Raw genomic sequence first — 22,243 nt, forward strand, 5'->3', positions numbered from 1 at the left:
GCTGAGGAAGGTGATGTAGTGGAAGCAAATAGGTTCAAGGTTATGACTGTATAATCATATTTTTACCAAACCCTGGGATGTCGATGAATGAGATTTACAGATGAAATTTATTTATTTTGTTTGGCCTATTTAAGCTGTCCTCCTAACTTTAGACGGTATGGCTGGGTACCCAGCACTGTGATCTGCATCAGTATTGGATTAGGCCAGTGACTTTCTTCCAATGGACTTTGGGCCAAATCTGCCACACAGTTCTACCGGTGTGTCTCAGCTGTTCAGCCTCTGGATGTCAAAGACTGTCCTTTGGTACTCCATTGAGCGCTTGGTTAGGCAGTTCTTTGGTGCAGCCTGCATGGTTTTCATGCATTTTGATGACACAATAAGCGCACTAATCACTGTATTGAACTTTGGCTGAATAACTTCAGAAAAAATTGACATTGGCTAAATGACACAAAAATCCTTAGGGCAAAAACATAGGATCATTACTTGGATTTAAGATGCACGTATAGTCAAAAGACAAAAATACTTGAAGGGCATGTGTTGGCAGGCAGGACAAAGACACGAGGTAAGGCTACATAGATAAAGTGCATGGTGGGCACCAGAAATTCAGGTGCATGACAGTTTTACCCCTGGGAAATGATGTCACATTTGAAGGCACGGTAACATGGTCTCTGTCTTAGTTGAAATGATTTTCTCATTAAACTAAATTATTTCATTCAGAGTTCACATGCACAAGTCGCATATTCACCTTCCATTATATTCAGTAACATTATACAAGACAAGATATGGAACTTGATGATGTTAATACTGAAAGAATGAAAGAATGAATGAATCCAAACATTGGTCAAGTGTTAGCAAATAAATCACAAATCTTAAACATAAGAAAGGTGAATAATTGATCAGACAAAAGAAAAAATAGTTGCTAACACTAGTAATAAAGGAGTGGCGATACAGAATGTAAGGAATACTCTCTTCACACATCCAGCATAACAGTAGTCAAACTGTAGATCACTTTTTATTGCTTCGACACAAAATACATTCAGGCTGAATCTAGTGTTTTGTGGTCAAATGGGGTGATATGGCATTTCACCATATTCCTCTTGTTGGGGATTGAGTAGACTACTGAACCCAAACAGCAGGACACCAGAAGTGGCAGGGATTTAAATGGGCAGGGGGGAAGATCCTGGAGCTGGAGGACTGGTAGTACAGCGGGAGAGGAATAAGGAGTCCGGGGAGGGGAAAGATCCAGAATCTGGCAGAGTCGGCCACATGATCAGATGTCTCTCTCAGATACAGTGAATGCCTGGACATGCACTATCTGATTGCCACTGATGGATCAGGCTTCAAAAAGACTAATTCCCAAGTGTATTGCTGAAGAGAAGAGAGTTGAATGGTTCTATTATATTTCAGTATCTGTAGACATCTGTACTGTACTGTATGTGCAGTAAATATGTATAGTTTTGTATTGCACTACTGTGATTACTTTAGTTTATTTTATGCACTTTGAATTACTCTATGCAATCAGCGAATTACATCCTCTTTCTGTTCCTTTCTTTTCTTCTTCAAAGACAGAAGTGATACATGTTGTAATGGTTCCTGTGTTTTTTTTAGGTCAGTGTGTTCTCAGTGACAAATACATATTGTCAGTGCTTGTAATCAGGGTAATGACACAAGTGCACATATATTAGGTAAATAACATAAATAAAATGATTGGTTTCCAAACTTTTTGTGATGAAAATTGTTATTTTTTGGTTCCGAAAGGGAAACACTGCAGATTTTGTCCCCCATTGCATTGATTTATTTTTTAAGAAGTGATGTCTTTGCAGCCAAAAACTCATTCAGTGTACATGTCAAGCACAACCAGTATTATTTCAAAATAGCCTTAAGAAATTGAGAACTGAGTGCACCTAGGCATTTTTGCTACAGATATATGTACTATATCAGTTCGAATATAACAGCAGTGTACTTTGTTGCATTCACACAGGTTGAGATTGAGAATGCCTCTCACTGAATTTACAAATCCTTAAACAAAAAACATCAACTAAACACTGTGTTAAGTTCCACTTTGTTTCTGATATGACCACGTTCAGCTGGAGTTTGATGATTGGATCTTCAATGCATCTGTACTTGTACCTCGGCCCTACCTGGAAATGTTTTTGCTCAAAGCATGTATGTTAAAGAAAAGCATGTCATCATCTGATAATCTCTAACCATCTGAAATGACTTTAAACTAACAAATTTAATCCCTGATTAGGTTGTGTTTATCAGTGAGTGTTTGTTAGGATAGGGTATTTGTTTGGTGATTGTTTGATGTCCTGTCTGTGTCTAACAGGATAGACTGCTGAATCTGAGCTTCCTGAGGCTGTTCAGAGCTGCTCGGCTCATCAAGCTGCTGAGGCAGGGCTACACCATCCGCATCCTGCTGTGGACCTTCGTCCAGTCCTTCAAGGTGCTCACACACATTATCAGATGTTCATTGATGTGCACACACATACTGCATATATATTAGCAACCACATTCACATGCACACAGGCTAGTTTATTTTCATACACTCAAAACAAACTCATACAGTAGCTCACTGCACACACTAATTCAAACATCCTGGCTGGAACAATTTTGAGTTGATATTAATAATTAAGTGTTTTTTGTTTCCCATTGTTCGCTTTAGGCCCTGCCTTATGTCTGCCTGCTGATTGCAATGCTGTTCTTCATTTATGCCATCATTGGGATGCAGGTGCGTGATACCAATCTGCTGTAGTCACAGAGGCCATGATATTCATACAAGGGTTCACCGTTAAAATGCTGTGGCCTAAATGTGTAAAATTGTCTGTCTCTTTGCTGTAGGTGTTTGGCAACATTGAACTGAATGAGGACACAGCTATCAATCACCACAACAACTTCCGCACGTTCCTCCAGGCTCTCATGCTGCTGTTCAGGTATAAGGGATTGGCTTTATTGTGAAAAAGGCCTCACAGTTGTCCAGTAAATTCTACAGGGAGCATAATACCTCCGGAAGCACTGAGAGAAATAATGTGCCCAGCTTTTCTAAAATACACATCACTTGCCATCATACACTGCCTCTGAATATTTTCCATTACCCTCAGAGGCAAATCCCACTCATTCAAATTCAGCCTGATCTGTGTGTTCAAAAAATACAGAATGTGTACCACAGACAACAACAACAGAAGCACATTGCTCCACACTATCAGTTTGTGGGCCAGTCTGCGCAGTGGTACAGAACAAGTGCCTCACTGTCAATTTATATGTGACACCACTGTCATATTGTCCATTTTGACCAAAACATGACAATTCCTCAGAAATAGACAAAAAATGTTTGCTGTCAAACAACTCCAGGTAATTTATATGTGAAGTCAGAGTCACTGGAGCCCCTTGGCTGGGGCCAAGTGCCATTCAAGGTTTTCCCTCCACATACAGCCCCCCATCCTGTCAACGAGACATCCATTATGAAAGTTTTTTCTCATTATCACCATTCCCAGATGCAATGAACACATTTGGGTCTCTCTAATGATGAAGCACCAGCAGACATTCTGAGTAAATCCTTACGATTTGACTGATGCCTTATGTTGTACATACAGGTGAGGAGGGCAACACAGAGTTAGCCCTCCGAAACAGAGCAAGTTGCTGGTGAATTTTTTCGACCTGATCTTGTTACAGAAATACTTGAAACAAAACAGAATTCATTTCGATCTGAGTGGGAAACAGCACACACTTGGCATGATTGACACTGAAGCCCGAACCAGTCAGACAGCGCGGAGGGAGGGAGACCTGCGCTATCAATTGGTGTCTCTCTGTGCTTCCACCTTGCTGAAAAATGTCTAAATATGCCATCTCTCTGAGACCCACTGTTTGCACATGTGAACCAGTGCCCTTGCTGAATAGAGTGGAACAGAACATTGTATGTGAGGATTCTGTATTTGTACTTTTGGAGGTGAGAATTGAGGAAATGTAAATCTCAGAAAGGAAGAAAAAACACACCTCCCTTCTTTGGGATCAAGAAATAAAGGGAGTAGAATCTCAGATTAATTTTTGTCTCTGGAAAAACTTAGATTGTTCTTCACAGACCTTGTAGCCCCATTTGTGGCTTCCTGAGGCAACAGCCTGCCTGGCACTCTTTGATTTTGAATTATTACACCCTTGGCCTTAGGCTGAACCTGGCTACAACAGTTGTCTATTTTATGAAAAACCACAACATATTTGCTCCTCCCTCTGAACTGACTCTTTAGGGCGCTGTGGATGGGTAAATGAACTGGTGGGCACGTGTGTCTCTCCACAAATGTTAACAGGATGAACATGGTGAGCTGTTACACAGCACTGACTGGAACATGGTCAAAATTTTCCCCCTCCTCTCTTCTGAGGAGGAGGAAGGTGCTGATCTGTCCCAGAGAGGTTCAGAGCAGGAATCTCTCTGAGTGCTCACTGCTGAGCCTGATAAGCTTTTAGCACAGTCACCACTTTTAGATTTTTAATGGATTGGGCTGCTGACATACACTTTGTGGTATGTGGAGGCAGTGAAGTAATTCACCATTTGCGAGGTGGAGAAAAAGGATGGCTTTGGCTAGCCACACTCCCATGCAAGCACACCATGACGTGTTAGCCTGTGAGCCGATGAACTGTGAGAGCAGGTGCAGGTCTGCCACAAAGCGATAACCACAACTTATCTTGACAAAAAGATGCAAATACAGCCTTCTAATCCTAATGCCAAATATCCACATTTGGAGACTACCCTGATGGCTGTCTTGGTGAACAGTTGAATTGACATTCAGAGTCGAAAGTTGAAAGTGAACTTCATGGGGAAGAAAGTGAGAATGATGCCACGTAGGGATGCAGCTGTTTATAAGGGGGACGTGCTAGATCATGCAGCTCAGGTGATTGGTCTGTCCCCTGACAGACGTGGTGGGAGTGGAGCTTCCATGATTGGTCATGCCAAATGGTGCTTCCCATGATGTGATATCTTGTAAGGTTTTATCCTCAGCATCCTCCATCATTCTCTTTCAGAGTCCATTTTTGACCCTGGAAATAGTTGTGTGACAAAAGAGTTGAACTCAAGGTTTATTTACTATCTTTGGCAGAACTTTTGCACTTTTTCTTAGACTTTCCCTCAGTGTATGGAATTTGCAATAGCTCAGTTGTCATCACATGACCTAAGCATAAAACCTCAAGCGTGTGACAACAGATGGTTGTATACAAGGGGAGACTGTAACTTCTGTCTTTGACCAAATTTGATATTGAAACATATGTTTTTGTAATTGTTGACCATATATATAGATGCACTTACCGAATCTACCAAAGCTCTGAAATCCAAGTGATGGCAGATTTCACACACAGTGGCCAACACCATTACTTGGTTTTAGGCTGATTCAGACATTATTTTGACTTTCTTTAATTTAATTTGTAAAACACCATGGCTGTGAAAATCTATTTTCTATCTCTGTCTATTTTATATATTCTTAGTTTAATTATTTGACATGAGAGATTTTCTTTTTTGTGTGTTTGTGGCTGATAGCAGTTCCTGATCTGCTGCTTATAGTTCCAGACTTCTGTCAATCAAATCTGATCAAACCACACCCACACATTTAATCATGAATATTTAATGTTGTAAAGCAAGGTCTGCCAACCAAATCACTTTAGCTTCAAGAACACCTTTGCACATTTTAAATTCAACTTCTCTTGAATCTATGTTATCTCACTTTTTCTGCAAGACGCATTAATGTAACATCACCCATTTCACTTATTTATCATTTCACTAGCTTTCTTGTCTAATACTGTTGAAGCTGAAGTCCAGACATGTAAAATGCTGTCAGTCCTTTACATCTTTTATGTGTTTCTCTGTCTGTGTTTTTATGTGTATCAGGAGTGCAACTGGTGAGGCCTGGCACGAGATCATGTTATCATGTTTGAGTCACAGAGACTGTGACGAGCGATCAGGGTCCCGTGGGAAAGAGTGTGGCAGTGATTTTGCCTACTTCTACTTTGTCTCCTTTATCTTCCTCTGTTCCTTCCTGGTCAGTACTGAGACACACCACCACTGTAGCCACTGTAACTTCTAACCTGCAATTTATTCTGTCGAGTCACACTGGCCTTGCGGAAAAACTCTCCATTTCATTGGGGGGTTTAATAAATGTGATATGGCTTATGTTCAATCATTTTTAGCGCATTACTATATTTTTAAATGTGTAATTTTTATATTTGATGAACCAAGTACAATGGCTAAACATTTTTTATTAGTTTTTGTGTAGTTTACTTTTCGAACATGCATTTGAAAGAAAAGGCTTTTTTATACAAAACTGTGAGCTTTGCCACACAATGAGTTGCAAAAAATACACAATATCAGTTCCATATTGTTATAACATTAAATACTGTTTGAAGGACTGCTGCTTATGGCCTACATCACTGGTCAGCACTGTCAAGGTGGTGGTGTTAATCACCCATACCAACTGGCACATCAACGTTCACCGAAGCTATATGAAAAATTTGTGTGGATTTTCTTCACCTCCACAAGTGGCTTGCCTCATCATGCTAGTGCCACTGACATGGATTGATTTCGCTCCAAAATGTCCAAGTGCTGTTTTAAATACTGGTGTGACTAGGGCAGAACACAGGTGTAAACTCAACCTCATGTCTGTGTTCCAGATGCTGAACTTGTTTGTGGCTGTCATCATGGATAACTTTGAGTACCTAACCAGAGACTCTTCCATCCTTGGACCTCATCACCTCGATGAGTTCATCCGGGTTTGGGCCGAGTATGACCCAGCTGCGTGGTATGTTCAAAACTCCTTCTTGGCCCCAGAGAATATCATACAAAGTAACATGGATGGAATAGACACCGTAACTTTATTCCTCTCTTCCCCATTTTTGACTGAGGTGACTTAAGGAGGCCTCATACACAGGCCTCACTCCTGGCCCCAGCCTGAACACACCCACATGCCAATATTCACATTAAGTTATAACGCCACCTACTGGCAAAAGGAAATGGCATATTTTATACATTGACATGCTGTTGCTAGCAGGTTGACCGATCCGTCTCAAATTTTGTCAGGAAAGCCTTAAGGTCTTCATGATGCCTTATTTTGAAAATTGTAACAATCTGTTGAAGGGTGTACCTGTGGCACTGTGGTGAATCTAGATGTTACAAAGTTGATGTAACTCATGCATACATTGTCTATGCAGTCAGCCCACTGATGATCATTATTTTATTTTAAGCTGTTCTGAATGTTTGTTTATTTATGTGCTTGTTCTTTTCCACAGTGGACGGATTTCCTATAAGGATATGTACAATTTGTTACGCGTTATCTCACCCCCCCTTGGCTTAGGGAAGAACTGCCCTAATAGGGTAGCATACAAGGTTTGCAAATACCAGACATTTCCGTCACTAGGGTGCTTTGTGTACGTTTATACCAAGAAACTTTTAACTGAATGGCTGTGCACCAATGAAATTGCCTTTAGTCTAGCACCTGCCCCTCCAAACTGACTGGCTTTGGTTGATGATGCCGGAGTAGAAACAAAGCTTTCAAAGCCATGGCATTGGCCCAAAATGCCGCCTGCCATGCCCACTTTCAACTGTGTATAATGTTAAGACAACAGACATATTTTACTTTGCATGTCTATCGGACTCAAAAGTTTTAAAAAAGTATTGAAAGAAAAAGTCTTTAAAACTTTCCAAGACTCTGAAAGAAAAAGTCTTGAAAGAAATGAATAAGACAGCTGAATCAGATCAAAAGCCTTATGAAGAATATGATTTTATCTTTTAATGAAGATGTCTGCTGGAGGAAAGTCTATGGGTGAAAGCCCCAAAACAGGGCTTGGGCTGGCATTGAAACCTTTGTCTCTGTGTACCCTGGTTGAAGTACCAGTGGGATGTTTGCAAGCATGCTGAGGCAGACATCCCTGTTACAATGCTCTTCATTTCTCTTCCCTCCCATCAGCATCCTGCGTGTTGGGTCAACCTATCCTCCTTTCCTCTCTCCCCTCTCCCACCAAACTCACTCTTTACCATCCCATGTTTCCTCTCAGGGACCCTGAGCTCCACAGTGATGCATCCCCGTGCCCGACAGTGGCCAAGGATGGCATCCACTTTACATTTCACTTAAGGAAATCTATTAACAACAGATTTCTGTTTTTCCTTTCCATCACTCTCTTATTTTGTTTATTTCTTCCCTTTGTTCCTCTCCTCCTTCTCTAACTCCCCATCCTTCTCTGTTTGGGTTTCGTTTATTTTTGATTCCTTCCCTGTGAAGTGGCCGTATCAAGTACCTCGATATGTATCAGATGCTGCTCCACATGTCCCCACCCTTAGGTTTGGGAAAGAAATGTCCGCCAAGAGTCGCCTACAAGGTAGACCCTCTTCTTCCACTACCTTCCTCCCTGTGCTCGACAACCTTTCTTCCACTGGCGTGAACTCAAGCCAGTGTCTGTGCTCTGCAGTGTTCCCTCGTTTCTTCACTTTGTTTGCTAGCGCTCTGATATTTTTGGTGTAAGCCCCTATCTCATCTTTACTGTCTTTACTGTTTCTTTGAGCATTTTTGCTTGTGTGGGCTAATACCCATCACTAATGATAATAACATAGAGCTTAACTAAAAAGACCATGTTAATTAAGTAAATTATGTTTATGGAGGAGCTTGCTCCTATGACACTAATTCCTTTGAATGGTACACCCTAATTGGGGTTTTATTTTGTGGAGCAGTGTGTGTGTGTGTGTATGTGTGTGTGTGTGTGTATATGCGTGTGTGCATGCGTGCAGGTGTGCATGTGTGTGTGTAGCTTCTGTTGCTTTTCTGTGGAAGAGATACTTTCTATGTATATGTTTCACTTTGTGGTTCTGTCTTTGCTACCCTTTCCCTCTCATTCTTTCATCTCAGTCTATCCATTGCTGAAAATATTTGTGGGTGTGGGTGTGAGTGTATGTGTGCGCGCACATGCGTGTATGTTTAATATTTGTATGTCACTGATTTATTTATGTATTGCTGAATATTGACTGAGATAAGTGAGAAACCAGGAAAACCATGTGTTAATGCAGCCATGGTCATATTTTAATCAGCTCAGATCAGCAGTAGGTCTAGCAAGCTTCCCAACTGGCTAGCTCCTTAGAGTGCTCTACTGACTTTCCTGCTAGTCAGGAAGGCTACAAATAGATGCCCTCCATGCATGGGAGCATATGCCATATGTTTTCCAGGATTCCTCTGGCTTCCACTTTTTTTCCCACTATCGTCTCACCATTACAATGCCATGAAAATAATTTACTGATAAAGCTCTATGTGACTTTTGTAGTCTGTTCTGAAGTTTTAGACAGCGACTTGAAATTTCCAATATTGCTGTCTCTCTGATTACCTACTCTCTGTAATTGGTTGTACAATTTGTGGATGTGTCTGTATGTGTGGGTAAATGTGTGATCACTTTCAAATCAACATGCTTGTGTGTGTGTGTGTGTTTTTGCCTGTCAGCTCTCCATCTCTGTCTCATTCTGACTCTGATCTTTTTTACTCTCTGCACCACCACTGAGAGCACATGTATATGAATGCTTCTTTGTGTTCAGGGGAGCTCAACTCTTTCAGCAACAATCCCACATCATTCTGTATGCATCTAGTGGTGCCATTAGTCCTATATGAACCATGTCTTCCTGCTAAGGCTGCTCAAGCTTGGTGGAATGGACACTTTTTATTGCTAGCTGCCATTATACTTGCAGAGCATACTGAACCTCCTCAACCTCAAGTTGATGATTGTTAGGATGGCAACCACAGAGTCGAGCTCCTGCGACTGCCGTGGCACCTTCATGGTTATGCGTTACATGCCTTCTGTCACCTTTTTTTCAGTCAATGTCAGTCTTGCACCAGTGCACTTTGACTTGCAGCGTAGTGCATACTGTAGCCAATAGCAGTGAATGTGAATGTCTAGTTTGTCTCCTCTGTACATACTTATAGAGAATGCTTTTTGTGTGCTGAACTGAGTTACAATTTTTTTTTTACTAATATGGCCAAACTAAAACATTTAACAAAATTTAACAAAGCACCTTTATGCTAAGAGAATGAATCCATGGAGGGTATTTGATTACAGCAGCACACAGATTGATTTCTCTGAGTGGGTTGTATGTTTTATTGGGCTGTTTGCTATCACTTTGTGATGTCTCTCTGTGTGATCTGTCACTTGTCTCCTCTTCTCAGCGTCTTGTCAAAATGAACATGCCCATTGCTGATGACAACACCGTCCACTTCACTTCCACCCTGATGGCCCTGATTCGCACCGCCCTGGAGATCAAACTGGCCTCAGGTCAGAGAAACACAACACAATTACACAATTACAATAGAAGATATTAGCAAATGAGACATAAAGACTAATGTAAAGGAATACTCTGGTTTTACATCTTAACAGTTGAATTGAATTGAAGGCTTTAGTGGGGCGACACGGTGGTGGAGTGGTTAGCACTGTCACAAGAAGGTTCTGGGTTTGATCCCAGGGTTTTTCTGTGTGGAGTTTGCATGTTTTCCCTGTGGCTGCGTGGGCACAAAATTTTGCCAGACTTTAACAGATTTTAATGGATTCTTCCCTGGCCTTCCCTAAGTCAGAGGCTAATTGGTTTAATATTGTTTTCGTAATCCTTCTGGCTTCACTGCATGTATCTGTACTTTTAATGAGGATTTATCTTTGTGCCTTGTGTCAGGATAATTCCTTTACAACTTTTCTTGCTTTGAGTCATAAATCTCAATTGAGCCAGTTGGAAGATGTTTCTCTCTCTCTTTTTCCCCTTTTTATTCAAAACATTGCACTGTATATTGTGCTTGTGACTGGCAGTTGGTTTACAAGGAAGTTAAAAGTCTGTCTCTCTGCGTGGATTTTTAGGTATGGTAGCCCAGCGATTATCTGACGCCGAGTTAAAGAAGGAGTTGTCCACAGTGTGGCCCAGCCTTTCACAAAAGACCATGGACCTGTTGGTGACACCACATAAACGTAAGCATTTCCTACCTACATTTTGAACTTTCTTGGTGACAAATAAGGAAAAACATGAAGAATGAGTGGAGAAACAGGATGACAAGACCCCAGTGACCCCTTATGCCCAACTAATGGTCCAATCTCAATCCATTTGAACACCTATGGGAGATATTGGGCTGATGTGTTAGACAGAGCTCTCCACCACTGTTATCAAAACATCAAATGAGGGAAGAATGGAGTCCCATCCCTCCAGAGACTTAAGCAAACCCATATTGAAGCTGTTCTTGAGGATCATTGTGGCCCAACACCTTACTAGGACACTTCATGTTGGGAAAAGAGTGTGCAAAAGACATAACTTACTGTGCAATTGTGAGCTCTGCATTTTCAGTCAGTTCTGTCATGATGCATCTTTTGTTAAAAAATCTATTTTAATTACCTGCTGTGAACTAATCAAATCATCCACAATAGGAAGTATATTTTCTTTAAACCATTAGGGAGACAAGCAGCTAAATAGAGATGAATCAAGGAGAGTTGAATGAGTCAGCAGAATTTGGTCTCCTTTCCCTCCTCTTTTTCTGTACTGTCCACCCTCCTCACATAATTTTTTCCCTTCTCACCTCCTCAGCCAATGAACTGACAGTAGGGAAGGTTTATGCAGCCCTGATGATTTTCGACTACTACAAACAGAATCGAGCAAGGAGGCTGCAGCAGCAGCAACAGAACACATCAGGCTCCCAGGTACAACATCCACACTGCACACATGCACTGATGCACAACCACACTGGATGCAGTAGTGCAAACCTGTATGCATGCGCCCACAGATACTATGCTTGCACACACTGATACACCCTTCAATTGTATGCCTGCATGTATACACACATGCAATGAAGATGCTTTCGTATCCACCAGAGATTCAGTGGTAGATTACAAAATCAATCAACTGCTCTCCCAATTGTAAAAGCACCCAGTGATTGATTACCTATTAAAATAGCTTGTATTAAATATACACTTACAAGACACAGCCAAAGATGGATCTACATTTGGCTGTTGGATGGTAGCTATTTGCAGCCTTGCACATCTATTGTACAGGTGTATGTTTGTTTCAGCATACACAAACACTGCACAACAACAACAGATGCACACAGATGTTCAACATAAAAGCATGACTGCAAGAATATTCTGGCCCCAGTCTCCATATCCAGGTGGATGGGTTCAGCAATATTCTGCCTGCTGCCTCTGAATGTCTTCAGCATGTTGCCATCCATTTCTCCTCCACAGTGCAAGGTCGGGGCTCTGTTTAAGCCATTGCTGCCTCTGACTCACATGCAGGAGAAAGACCTGCCTATGATGTTAAACAGTGTGGAGCCTCCCAGCATGCTTCAGCCCCAGCCCAAATCTCATGCCAAGTCCCAGCCACAGACCAGACCTAGCTCCAACTCCCTCAACAATGGAGGCACGCTGTAAGTTAAATACTTTAGGAACTAAAGCTTAATGTTTCACATCAAGACTAAAAACAATAGTTGGATCTAAGACATGCAGAGTAAAAACCAAGTATGGCTTTACACAGCAACACATAAAATCATGATTACAGTAGATTACTACATTACTGGAAAATAAATTCTGACTTGTCATATACACCAGCCATAACACTATGAAGTAAATAACATCAATCATCTCGTTATAACACAATGTTCTGCTGAGGAACCTCTGGTCCTGGCATTCATTTGGATGTTACTTTGTCATGTACCACCCACCTAAATATTGTCATAAACTCCCCAATGTCAGGGGCCTCCCCCAGCAGGATAATGTTCCCACCACACCACAAAAACTGCTCAGAAAAGTTTTGAGGAAAATGACAAAGAGCCAAAGCTGTTGACCTGGGCTCCAAACTCCCCAGATCCCAATCTGATTCAGTAACTGTGGGACCTGCCTAATATTTCATAGGTCCCCCTCATACTGGCAAAACAGATCTGACCTGTTGGGGCTTAGACATGGGATCTCTGAATTCCTATTTTAAAGAGTACGGTCTAGACCTGCTCTATATGAAAAGTGCCTTGAGATGACTTTTGTTGTGATATGGTGCTATATAAATAAAATTGAATTGAATTGAATTGAATTGAATTGAATTGAATTGAATTGAATTGAAGCTCTCCTGTAGTGTCTGGCACCGGGACATTGGCAGCAGATCTTTTGTGTCCTGTGGGTTGCGGGATGGGGCCTCCATGGATAACTTGTTCTGGATCATCCCACAGATGCTGGGTCAGATTGGGATCTGGGGAGTCTGGAAGCCAGGTCAACACCTTGGGCTCTTTGTCATGTTCCTAGAGACAGGTTTTGTGGTGGGTGGTACGTGACAAAGTAACATCTAAATAAATGTCAGGACCAAAGGTTCCTCAGCAGAACATTGTGTTAGAACAAGATGATCGATGTTGTTTACTTCATCCACCAGTGGTCATAATGTTATGGCTGATTGGTGTAAAGATAAAGACTGAGGGCTAGATTTACATTGGGGTCATAGTCTGTGTGTATAAAGAGACAGATTTCATAAGACAGCGTGGTCAGCTGCTAATCCAAGTACTGACCTCCAGACTGTCAGACTAAGGAGAGATCATAAGTGTAGTTAAGCAGTGGGATCTTTATGAGATCTCCAGCTCAGAAAAGAAATGATAACATAGTGATCTCGATCCCAAAATACTGATCAACACTGGCTGTCACTCAATTCTACCTGAACTGTTACTCAAAATATTACTCATGGAATTATGACAAAATTATCTTAGCATATATATTATTTAATTAGTGATACAATATACACATCTATTATGATACATACCATCTGCACTGTTTACGCCTGGTCTTCAGAGGCAGAGAAATTATCTACAAAACTGACCGCTGTATGGCCTCTGTAAATCCAGTGAAATACATAATCACCCTCTATTAGTATGTTTCTTCCTATTATTTACATGATCCTCCCTTAAATGCTACACACTGAGGAGTGATGCACCCTGCAAACTCTCACACAAAGGACAGCAAACTGTCACTCCAGCCTGCTGCTTTGTTTGAGTTTATGGGTTTGGGGTAGTTTGCATCACATTTGCACCTGAAAAACTGGTGTAAAAACTGCAGCAAATCTGGTCCTGAGACTAATACTGGGTTTATACCACTTGAGTATGACAAATTTAAATTGGATTTACAACACAGACCTTTAAACCTGACTTTACATTTTCTGTGTCAAGAGTGACAACAAAGACAAGGTACACTGCATCCACTGTACATCTGCAACTGTACAAATGCTGCTGCCTGGTGTTCAAGGAATGTAGGCCAAGTTAACAGCACGTTAACATGATTGGGAGGAATGGAAAGAGACAGAAAATTAAGTTTAAGTTTACCACATCTAGACCAGAACTGGATCATTTTAAAATTATGATTTGGTACTAGAGGTAGATATATGCTTCTCTGCTGAGCTGTGCTTAGACTCATTAGCTACATATAGGGCAGCTAATGTGCTCCTGAAAACTGTTGCAGTGTGTCAGGTCTACTACATTGATTGTCCTCACAGTGTACTTGTGTTTTGTCCAACATGTTTTCAATGATGGCAGGGTGTGATGAATGAAGGCTCAAAAGTCTCCTCTTCTCCAGTAACACGAAACAGATTTATATTCTGTGATCTACCAAAACCTTCCTTACTATCAATGATAATCTTTAGCATAAAGGTACAGTGGCCCCAAAGGACTGACTCATACTCAAGAGAGAAAACACAAACAATAAGGGAATGGTGTGCCAAAGACAGAAATGCTTCAAATATCAAAACACATACAAGAGTGAAAGAATTAGAGGAAACATGCTACAATACACCTGTTATCAAGTCTGTGATGTATATTAAAAAATTAAGCAGAATTTGATATAGGCTGCACTGCCTCCATTTATAGACTTTTACTGAAATGTAGTGATGTATCTGTACATATTAAAAAAAAAACCTGAGCTCCACAGACACAGCAGTGTCGCTCTCAAATAAAACATGTATGTATTAGGTGTTCAGCTTCACCATTAGAAAACTGGCAGTAACAAATATCATATTTTAACCCTGAGACCAAATTGTATCTTTCTAAAGGAATTCTAACATAAATCAAAAACCTACAGACAAAAGTTAGTTGTAAATTACCACAGGACTTAGAAAGATAGAGCGTTTTCTGTGGGATGACAGTGCACATTGACTGGCTGCCTGGATAAACTCAACAGATAAATGGTAACTTTCTCTCTTGAAAAAATATTAAAATATCAAAAGGGTTAGGTTAGGTACCTAAGCAAAAAAATTCTGCATAACGTTGCTGCTTGTCCAAATCAATCTGCTCTTAACTAACAGCTAGTGGTAATTTACCATCCTGATCTTATGGAGACCTTGTCAAATGAAAGGGTTTTTATTTTATAATATGCATAGAGAGCTGTTAAGTCAAAGGCAGCTGGACTTGCTAGAGTCTCTAAGACATTTCAGTTCTCATCTGAAAAGCCTCATCAGTTCTGACTGGTGTGAAGTCCCAGGCCTTTAATCTCTTTGTGGATGTTTGTACTTGTGTTAGAAATCACTCCCTGTTTACTAGATTAATCTAAATTGTCTTATTTCATACACATATTATTTCAGTTTCATTTGTGTACTTTTTGAGGCTGAATTGTTTATCTTGTGCTTTATAAAGTTTATTATTCCCCACAGTGTAATCAAAAAAGACTCAGTGTTCCATACTGTATGTTGTAAATGCAGAAATTGCGCTGTGATTTTCAGCACAACCAGTGAGAGTGGTTGAAGTCACATGTGCATCATTTAGCCTCTTAGTAGTCATGTGAGAGTGTTCAGAGTCACATAAATCATAAGAACGACATACTGTAAGTGTCACGTGCCATAAGTATAAAGCACGCACACTCATCATTTTCAGTGTGAGTTTGCACCCCAGTGCTCCTCATTTCCTGAATGATGTTGATATTGATTGATTTGTGCATTTAAAGTGCATTCCTTTCACAACCTATTTGGAATAGCGGTTGTTAATCCTACTTTCACTGCAGAGGAAAAGTGTGAGCTTGCACCCCAGAGGCACCTTGACATGTCAATGCAATCTGCAGTCAATGTTTGCTACACTTTAAACTCACAGGGAAGGAATGTCAGGTCATCTTTGTAAGTGGCTGATGAGTGATGTCAGTGGTTATTCCAGCAAATGCCAGGGACTCCCCACCAGTCAGTCAAAAATGAGAAGGTTTTTCACGTGAGGTGAAACATCTTCAAGAAATGAAAGACCACTTGCCTTTGACTTAGATATCTTGTGATATGGATGACTGAAAATCTTCACAGATATGCACAATATACAAGTAATGTAACAATATACACAAGGTAACATGGTCTCAAAAGAGCCCTGTCATGCTAGAAGAGGTTCTTGAATGAATGTTTTAAATGGGCTTGATTTTACTCTTTAATTCACCGTTTCATTTGAAAATAATACTCACAGGACCGTGTGTATCAGTTATTTTACAATAGCTGTATAGCTTGTGCAACTATTGTATAGTAATTTAAGGTTTCACCCAAACCACTAAACTGTGCTCACACACTGGATGGATACAGAACTAACATACAATAAATCACTAAATCATTAGGAATGGAAATGATCAGATTTTATCAACTTATCAAATGAAGTTCCATTTGGGGGTCTGCAGAGTGAACATGTAAACCTTTTACCTATAAAATTTGCACTGTATTATTACTATTATGCTGAGCTGTCACTGATATGACACACAGGCCATCTCATGATCACAACATCAAGGCATCATCCTCCTGGGTGATGGAGAAACCCAAGGAGGTGCCCCAAGCTAAGACTAAAAGAAGCATGTCCAGAGGCCCATCAGAGGACACACCAGACACTGCTATTATTCAGGTATTGTCCAACACGTGGTGTGTGTGTGAAGCTGTACAGATGATCTGATCGTGTTGTATGGTTTTTACCTGGCCTTTAGTTTTTCCCTGTGGCTTTAATTTGAGTATGGTATAACATCAGCTGAAGAGGAGATGGAGAACAGTTAGTTTACCCCACCCCCACAAAACAATAATGCTAAAGGGCATGTGTTTGTGTGTGTGTGTGTGTGTATGTCCAGGAGTCAGTGGAGCTGAGGAAGATAGAGACCAGCGCCAGCAGCACAATCCCAGTCCCTGGTACCGGTCTAGAGAACCAGGGCAGAGCTGCTTCTATGCCTCGACTAAATGCTGAGCTGCAGGTATTATTTTTAGTCACATTATAGTCATTTCAATGTAATATTGAAATATAGTTTCAGTTTGATGATTTTATAAAAACTTCTAACCACGTGTTTTCACTTTGTCATTATGAGTTACTGAGTGTAGGTGGGTGGGCAAATGGCAGTTTGATCAATTTACAATAGAATATAGAATACAATTAAGAGTGCAAAAAGTGAAGGTGTCAGAATACTTTCTGAAGCCCCTGTAAAAATGTATGATTCCACAGATACATGCAGGTCACTGAATAAGGCTGCATTAAAAGAGTAACAGTAATTAGTTCATTTGTCCTTTCATTTGTACTGAAGAAACTGTAATACATTTCCTCATAGTGTTTTTTCATCTCATTTTGTCTAGAAAAAGGGTTGTCATAAAAATATAGAAATAAATTTTTCTATACAGTTTTTGTTGACAAAATAAACACTGCACCACGCCTACAACTTTCAGGATCAACTTGTGATACTTGTAATATCTTTATTTTGCTTTTTTTTTTGGGGGGGGGGGGGGGGGGGGGGGGTGTAATAGTGTAGTGAACCATCAGATAGGAAATTTCTGCTGAAAAAGCATGGAGGAGCTTGGACTATTCATCTGGTTAAGGCTGAAAAAACCTTTCACTAGATCCTAGAAATATAATAAGCTCCTCATTTCCTGAATGATGTTGATATTGATCGATTTGTGCATTTAAAGTGCATTCCTTTCACAACCCATTTGGAATAATGGTTGTTGATCTTACTTTCACTGCAGAGGAGAAGTCTACAGTAATCTGTGTTGTACAGTAATCCTAGCAGGCTGCCAGCTATTTGTTCAGTATTGTTTTTTCTCTTGCTGCCAACAGAAAAGATGGTAGTGGCTCCAAATACCTTTGGGCCCAAGATACATGAGAAAGGAAGGCAGTAATTTGGTTACTGCAGAATTGAAAGAATCTGGAGTAATAATGAATGGATGTAAAGAACAGAAGCCGGAGGTTGCCTTGTTGACTTGCTGTCTTATTTTTATCACATTTTGGAACAGAGGGCAGGAAATCCTTTAGCCAGTTAAATTCAATACTGGCCTTTTGGAAACTGCCTACTACTGCTGGAGTATGATGGGAACTGTACTATGCAACCTTGGGCCCTCCAGTCCTCAGTTGCAGTAGTTTACCTGTCACTGTTGCTATTGCTTTTCTTTTGCTGAATTTGAGCTCAGCTTTGCTAGGATCAGGAGATGATGTCTTTTAAGGCCTGCTCTGCTCTTTAAGATCCTTCTTTGTGCTGTGGTGACATTGGAAACCTCAGTCTTTCAGTCAGTCTGGTCAAAGTGAAGTCTCACAAAAAGCAAAGTCCTCATACATTTCCTTTACCCCAGGTGGTATTGGACATTAGAATCTGATTTAGCAGTTTCATCACCTTTCAAACAACACAGTGTGAAGGTACAGTGTTTCTAGGTAATCCATTCAAATTATTTTTACTCTATGACATGTAGTTACTTTGCACATTTTACATGCTAGATGCAAGTAATCAGAAAATATGATGCATATTTTGAGTTTATGTGACCAATTTCCAACAACTTCAACATAGCAGTATCTTGCTTGTTTATTTACTTTTTAAATATCAGTAATGTAAGACTCTCACACAATACATCCACAGTACATTTACTATTGCTAGTGAAGTACATTTTGCTGCTGCTTTTACTGCTACTGCTACTTTTTGCTTTCTTTTACAAAATTTTAAATACAGGCCCATAATTCCAGAAAGTATTTAAAATAATGAATGTGCTGCTTAGACTTAAAGCCACTGTGTGTAAGATCTGAAAATTTCTGCCTTTGGCACCAGCAGCAATACTTACCACTACCGTCTCTGTCCTAAATACCTACAGACAATCAGTTTTCAACAGGATCAAGACATTTTTCAACAAAAGGGCTTTATATAGAGGTTCAGATAAAGAGGTTAATACAAAGAATTGTACCAGATGGCTTTCAGTAAAAGATTTGATCACTGTTATCACCACAACCTGTAGCTGCTACCGATCTTGCTTAATATTCCTCATCTCTTTCTCTGGTGTTCTTTCCATTTCTCTCCTGCAAAACAGTGGGGCCACTCACGCCACTCTCCAGGGATCCATCTAGCTGTACGTACATGCTGTCACACAACTTGTATATACTTGTTTGTGGTTTGACATTGTGTGTATTTATCTGGTCTAACAGGGTGAACTCTTACATCCACAGGTAAGATCAAATCCAAATACACTGTCATTGTAACGGACATGGATTCACATGGGGTAACATCACCTTACAACTAGATGCAGTGTTATTCTGGATAATGAGCCTGATATGTGTATGGCCCCATACCTTAAAGACCTTCTGTGTAGCATTTGCAAACTTCCAGCTTTTCTGCTACTATCAGAGAAAACATTTTTAACTGAATTTGTTCTTACCAGTATATGTCATTACATAGTATACTTTGTATACAGAGTGTATAAAAGAAATTTACCTATGTTTAAATCAGTCAACACAGTATGTTTGTAGGCAGTGTATTTCCATCTGCTGTCATCATTCATACAGTTTAGGGTACAATGATACAGGACAGCAGGTACATGCTGGCCAGGTGTTCCCACTGCTGTAGTCTTTATATGAAGCTGACAAAAGCTTTTTCAGTCCCTTTGCTGTGGCATGACAAGTTCAGATGATTTCAATGAATGAATGAAACAAGGAATGGGATCAGATGAAAAGCCACGGTAAACAAGTAGGTTATCAGCATAGTTTCTAGTTATTTGTTCCACATTTGTGCAGCATTGTCATGTTTTAATGTGTAAACATACCATCTGTGTGAGTAAAAACAGTTAGACTCTGATTACTGGAGGGTCCCAGTGCATACAACAAGTGAGTAAATAAACAGGAAATTTAATGAACATTTGCAAGAATCAGGTGTAGTCATAGTGTGAACCTAAGCTACATGAAAATGACAAGTACTTATGTCTGTCTCTCTCCCTCCCTCCTCAGTCTGTCCCTGATGCCAGCCCTATGAAGCGCTCAGCCTCCACTGTAGCTCCACAACGACCCCACGTGGTCAACCTGAGGGAATATACCCTGGAGAAACCCAGCCAGGAGCGACCCCACCACCATCACCACCATCACCGCTGCCACCACCGCAGAGACAGAGATAAAGACAGAGACAGAGACAGAGAAAAGAGGCAGAGGTCGTTGGATACACCTCTAGGTGGACAACCTCCAGGCTCTGCTGGTTAGTCAGCACCTACACACATAGAGTTTAAGGAGAACAGTACACAGGCACAGTCTATATCCTGAGGTCCCATTTGTTGGACATTTCAAGCAAAACACTCTAAATACTGTCTCATCTTGTCTGGTGCAAAGGGGGACATCTGCTCTGCCTAAGAACTTAATTAAAGTTAAAACTTTAAGAGTTTTTCTTTCTTCCTCAATGACCCTGTGTGGAGGACATGTAAGAAAACAAAAGAAACAGGAATAATGTCAGTGGACAGTGACACTTGCCGCCCTGTAACTGAGGTTATATTTCTAGGAAATAAAATACAGTAAAATACAGAAAATGACAAAAGTAAGTAAATAACTAACTATTAAAATTAGCAAAAAAGCACACTTGTTATATTGTATTTAGTATTGAATTAAAATGTGCCCAGATTAATTATATATCTCCTGTCAAATATTAAGTAGATGGGCATAGAACATTGTCACATAAATATCCTCTCTCGGCACAATATGGCTACCTGTCTGAATGTTGATACTTAAGCTATGTACACAGGGTTGAACAAAAAAAAAAAATCTGAAATAAAGTCACTCTTGATTGAAAACTGGCATTTAAATATCTTCAGGCCAGGCATCTTATCATAAATGTGAAGTTTGAGGCAGATTGGGCAATGTTTTTCCTGTTACCAGTAGGTGGTTCTATGATTGAAAACTGGCATTTAAATATCTTCAGGCCGGGCCTTTTATCACACATGTGAGGTTTGAGGCAGATACATAAGTGAGTTAGAACAACTTCTTCTTCCATTGCAAGACATCGAAATTGCCACGCCACCAACTGATGATAACTCACAATCTTCACAATGTAACATTATCAAAGGTGGAACAAATTTGAGGTGGCATCTGGGCAACCTGCCAGGAGCAGGACATCAAAATATAAAACATATAATTTCCTGTTACCTGTAGGTGGCACTATGACTGTGCCTGAATATTGGCATGCCGATGTGTTCAGGCCAAGATCCTGATCATACATGCAAAATTTGGGGCAGATTGGACAATGTAAATGGTAAATGGTAAATGGACTGGTACTTATGTAGCGCTTTTCTAGTCGTATCGACCACTCAAAGCACTTTACACTACCCATCACATTCACCCATTCACACACACATCCACACAGCGCTTGCACTATTACAAAGCGCTCTAACACATTCACACACCGATGTTGCAAACATCGGGGGCAACGTGGGGTTCAGTATCTTGCCCAAGGACACTTCGGCACGGACTGGAGGAGCCGGGGATCCGATTAGTGGGTGACCCGCTCTACCTCCTGAGCCACAGCCGCCCCAGCATGTACCAATGTACCTGTGAGTTAGAGCAACTTCCTGTTTCATGGTGAGACATAGAAATTTGCTGCCCCACCACGGACACATCCTCTGATGAAAACTCAAAAGCTCTGCAGTTAACATCGTCTATGTCTTGATATTAGACTGACCAAATCTGAAGTCAATCTGATCAAGCATCTAGGGCAAGTTTGTATAAATACGACCCCTGAAAATACAACACCCCAAAAAATACATACAATTTTCAACTTACTTAAATATTCCTGTTGGGTTTAGGGTGGGGCTCCATGAGAGTTTTCTGTACATCTGGGCACGCCAGATATGCGTGATAAATTTCGTCCAGGTGGTAGGTAGATATTCACAAACTCTGTGCCAGAAAGCAAATAAGTGTGTTTCTCAAAATGTTCCACTCACACTTTTCAGTGTAAAGAAAATACAATGCAGTTCAACTTTTAATGACGTTTATGAAATACAAACACTGTTGCAGAATGCTTGGTCATAGCA

General features: G+C 40.5%; 1 protein-coding gene across 1 annotated transcript in view; it reads left to right on the plus strand.

Moving 5' to 3' along the window:
- The window catches only part of cacna1ba (calcium channel, voltage-dependent, N type, alpha 1B subunit, a), a 144,133-nt gene that overhangs the window by 113,237 nt on the left and 8,653 nt on the right, over positions 1 to 22,243 (plus strand). Inside the window, exons 35-48 of the mRNA XM_051075122.1 lie at positions 2,330 to 2,446; positions 2,666 to 2,731; positions 2,842 to 2,933; positions 5,870 to 6,020; positions 6,649 to 6,776; positions 8,253 to 8,349; positions 10,173 to 10,278; positions 10,849 to 10,956; positions 11,564 to 11,676; positions 12,217 to 12,398; positions 16,715 to 16,850; positions 17,068 to 17,187; positions 19,271 to 19,309; positions 20,181 to 20,421. Of these exons, the coding sequence (XP_050931079.1) occupies positions 2,330 to 2,446; positions 2,666 to 2,731; positions 2,842 to 2,933; positions 5,870 to 6,020; positions 6,649 to 6,776; positions 8,253 to 8,349; positions 10,173 to 10,278; positions 10,849 to 10,956; positions 11,564 to 11,676; positions 12,217 to 12,398; positions 16,715 to 16,850; positions 17,068 to 17,187; positions 19,271 to 19,309; positions 20,181 to 20,421 (1,696 nt within the window). The remainder of the gene's footprint in view (positions 1 to 2,329; positions 2,447 to 2,665; positions 2,732 to 2,841; positions 2,934 to 5,869; positions 6,021 to 6,648; positions 6,777 to 8,252; positions 8,350 to 10,172; positions 10,279 to 10,848; positions 10,957 to 11,563; positions 11,677 to 12,216; positions 12,399 to 16,714; positions 16,851 to 17,067; positions 17,188 to 19,270; positions 19,310 to 20,180; positions 20,422 to 22,243) is intronic.

This window comes from Lates calcarifer, linkage group LG13, assembly GCF_001640805.2.
Source record: "Lates calcarifer isolate ASB-BC8 linkage group LG13, TLL_Latcal_v3, whole genome shotgun sequence".
Taxonomy (NCBI): domain Eukaryota; kingdom Metazoa; phylum Chordata; class Actinopteri; family Centropomidae; genus Lates; species Lates calcarifer.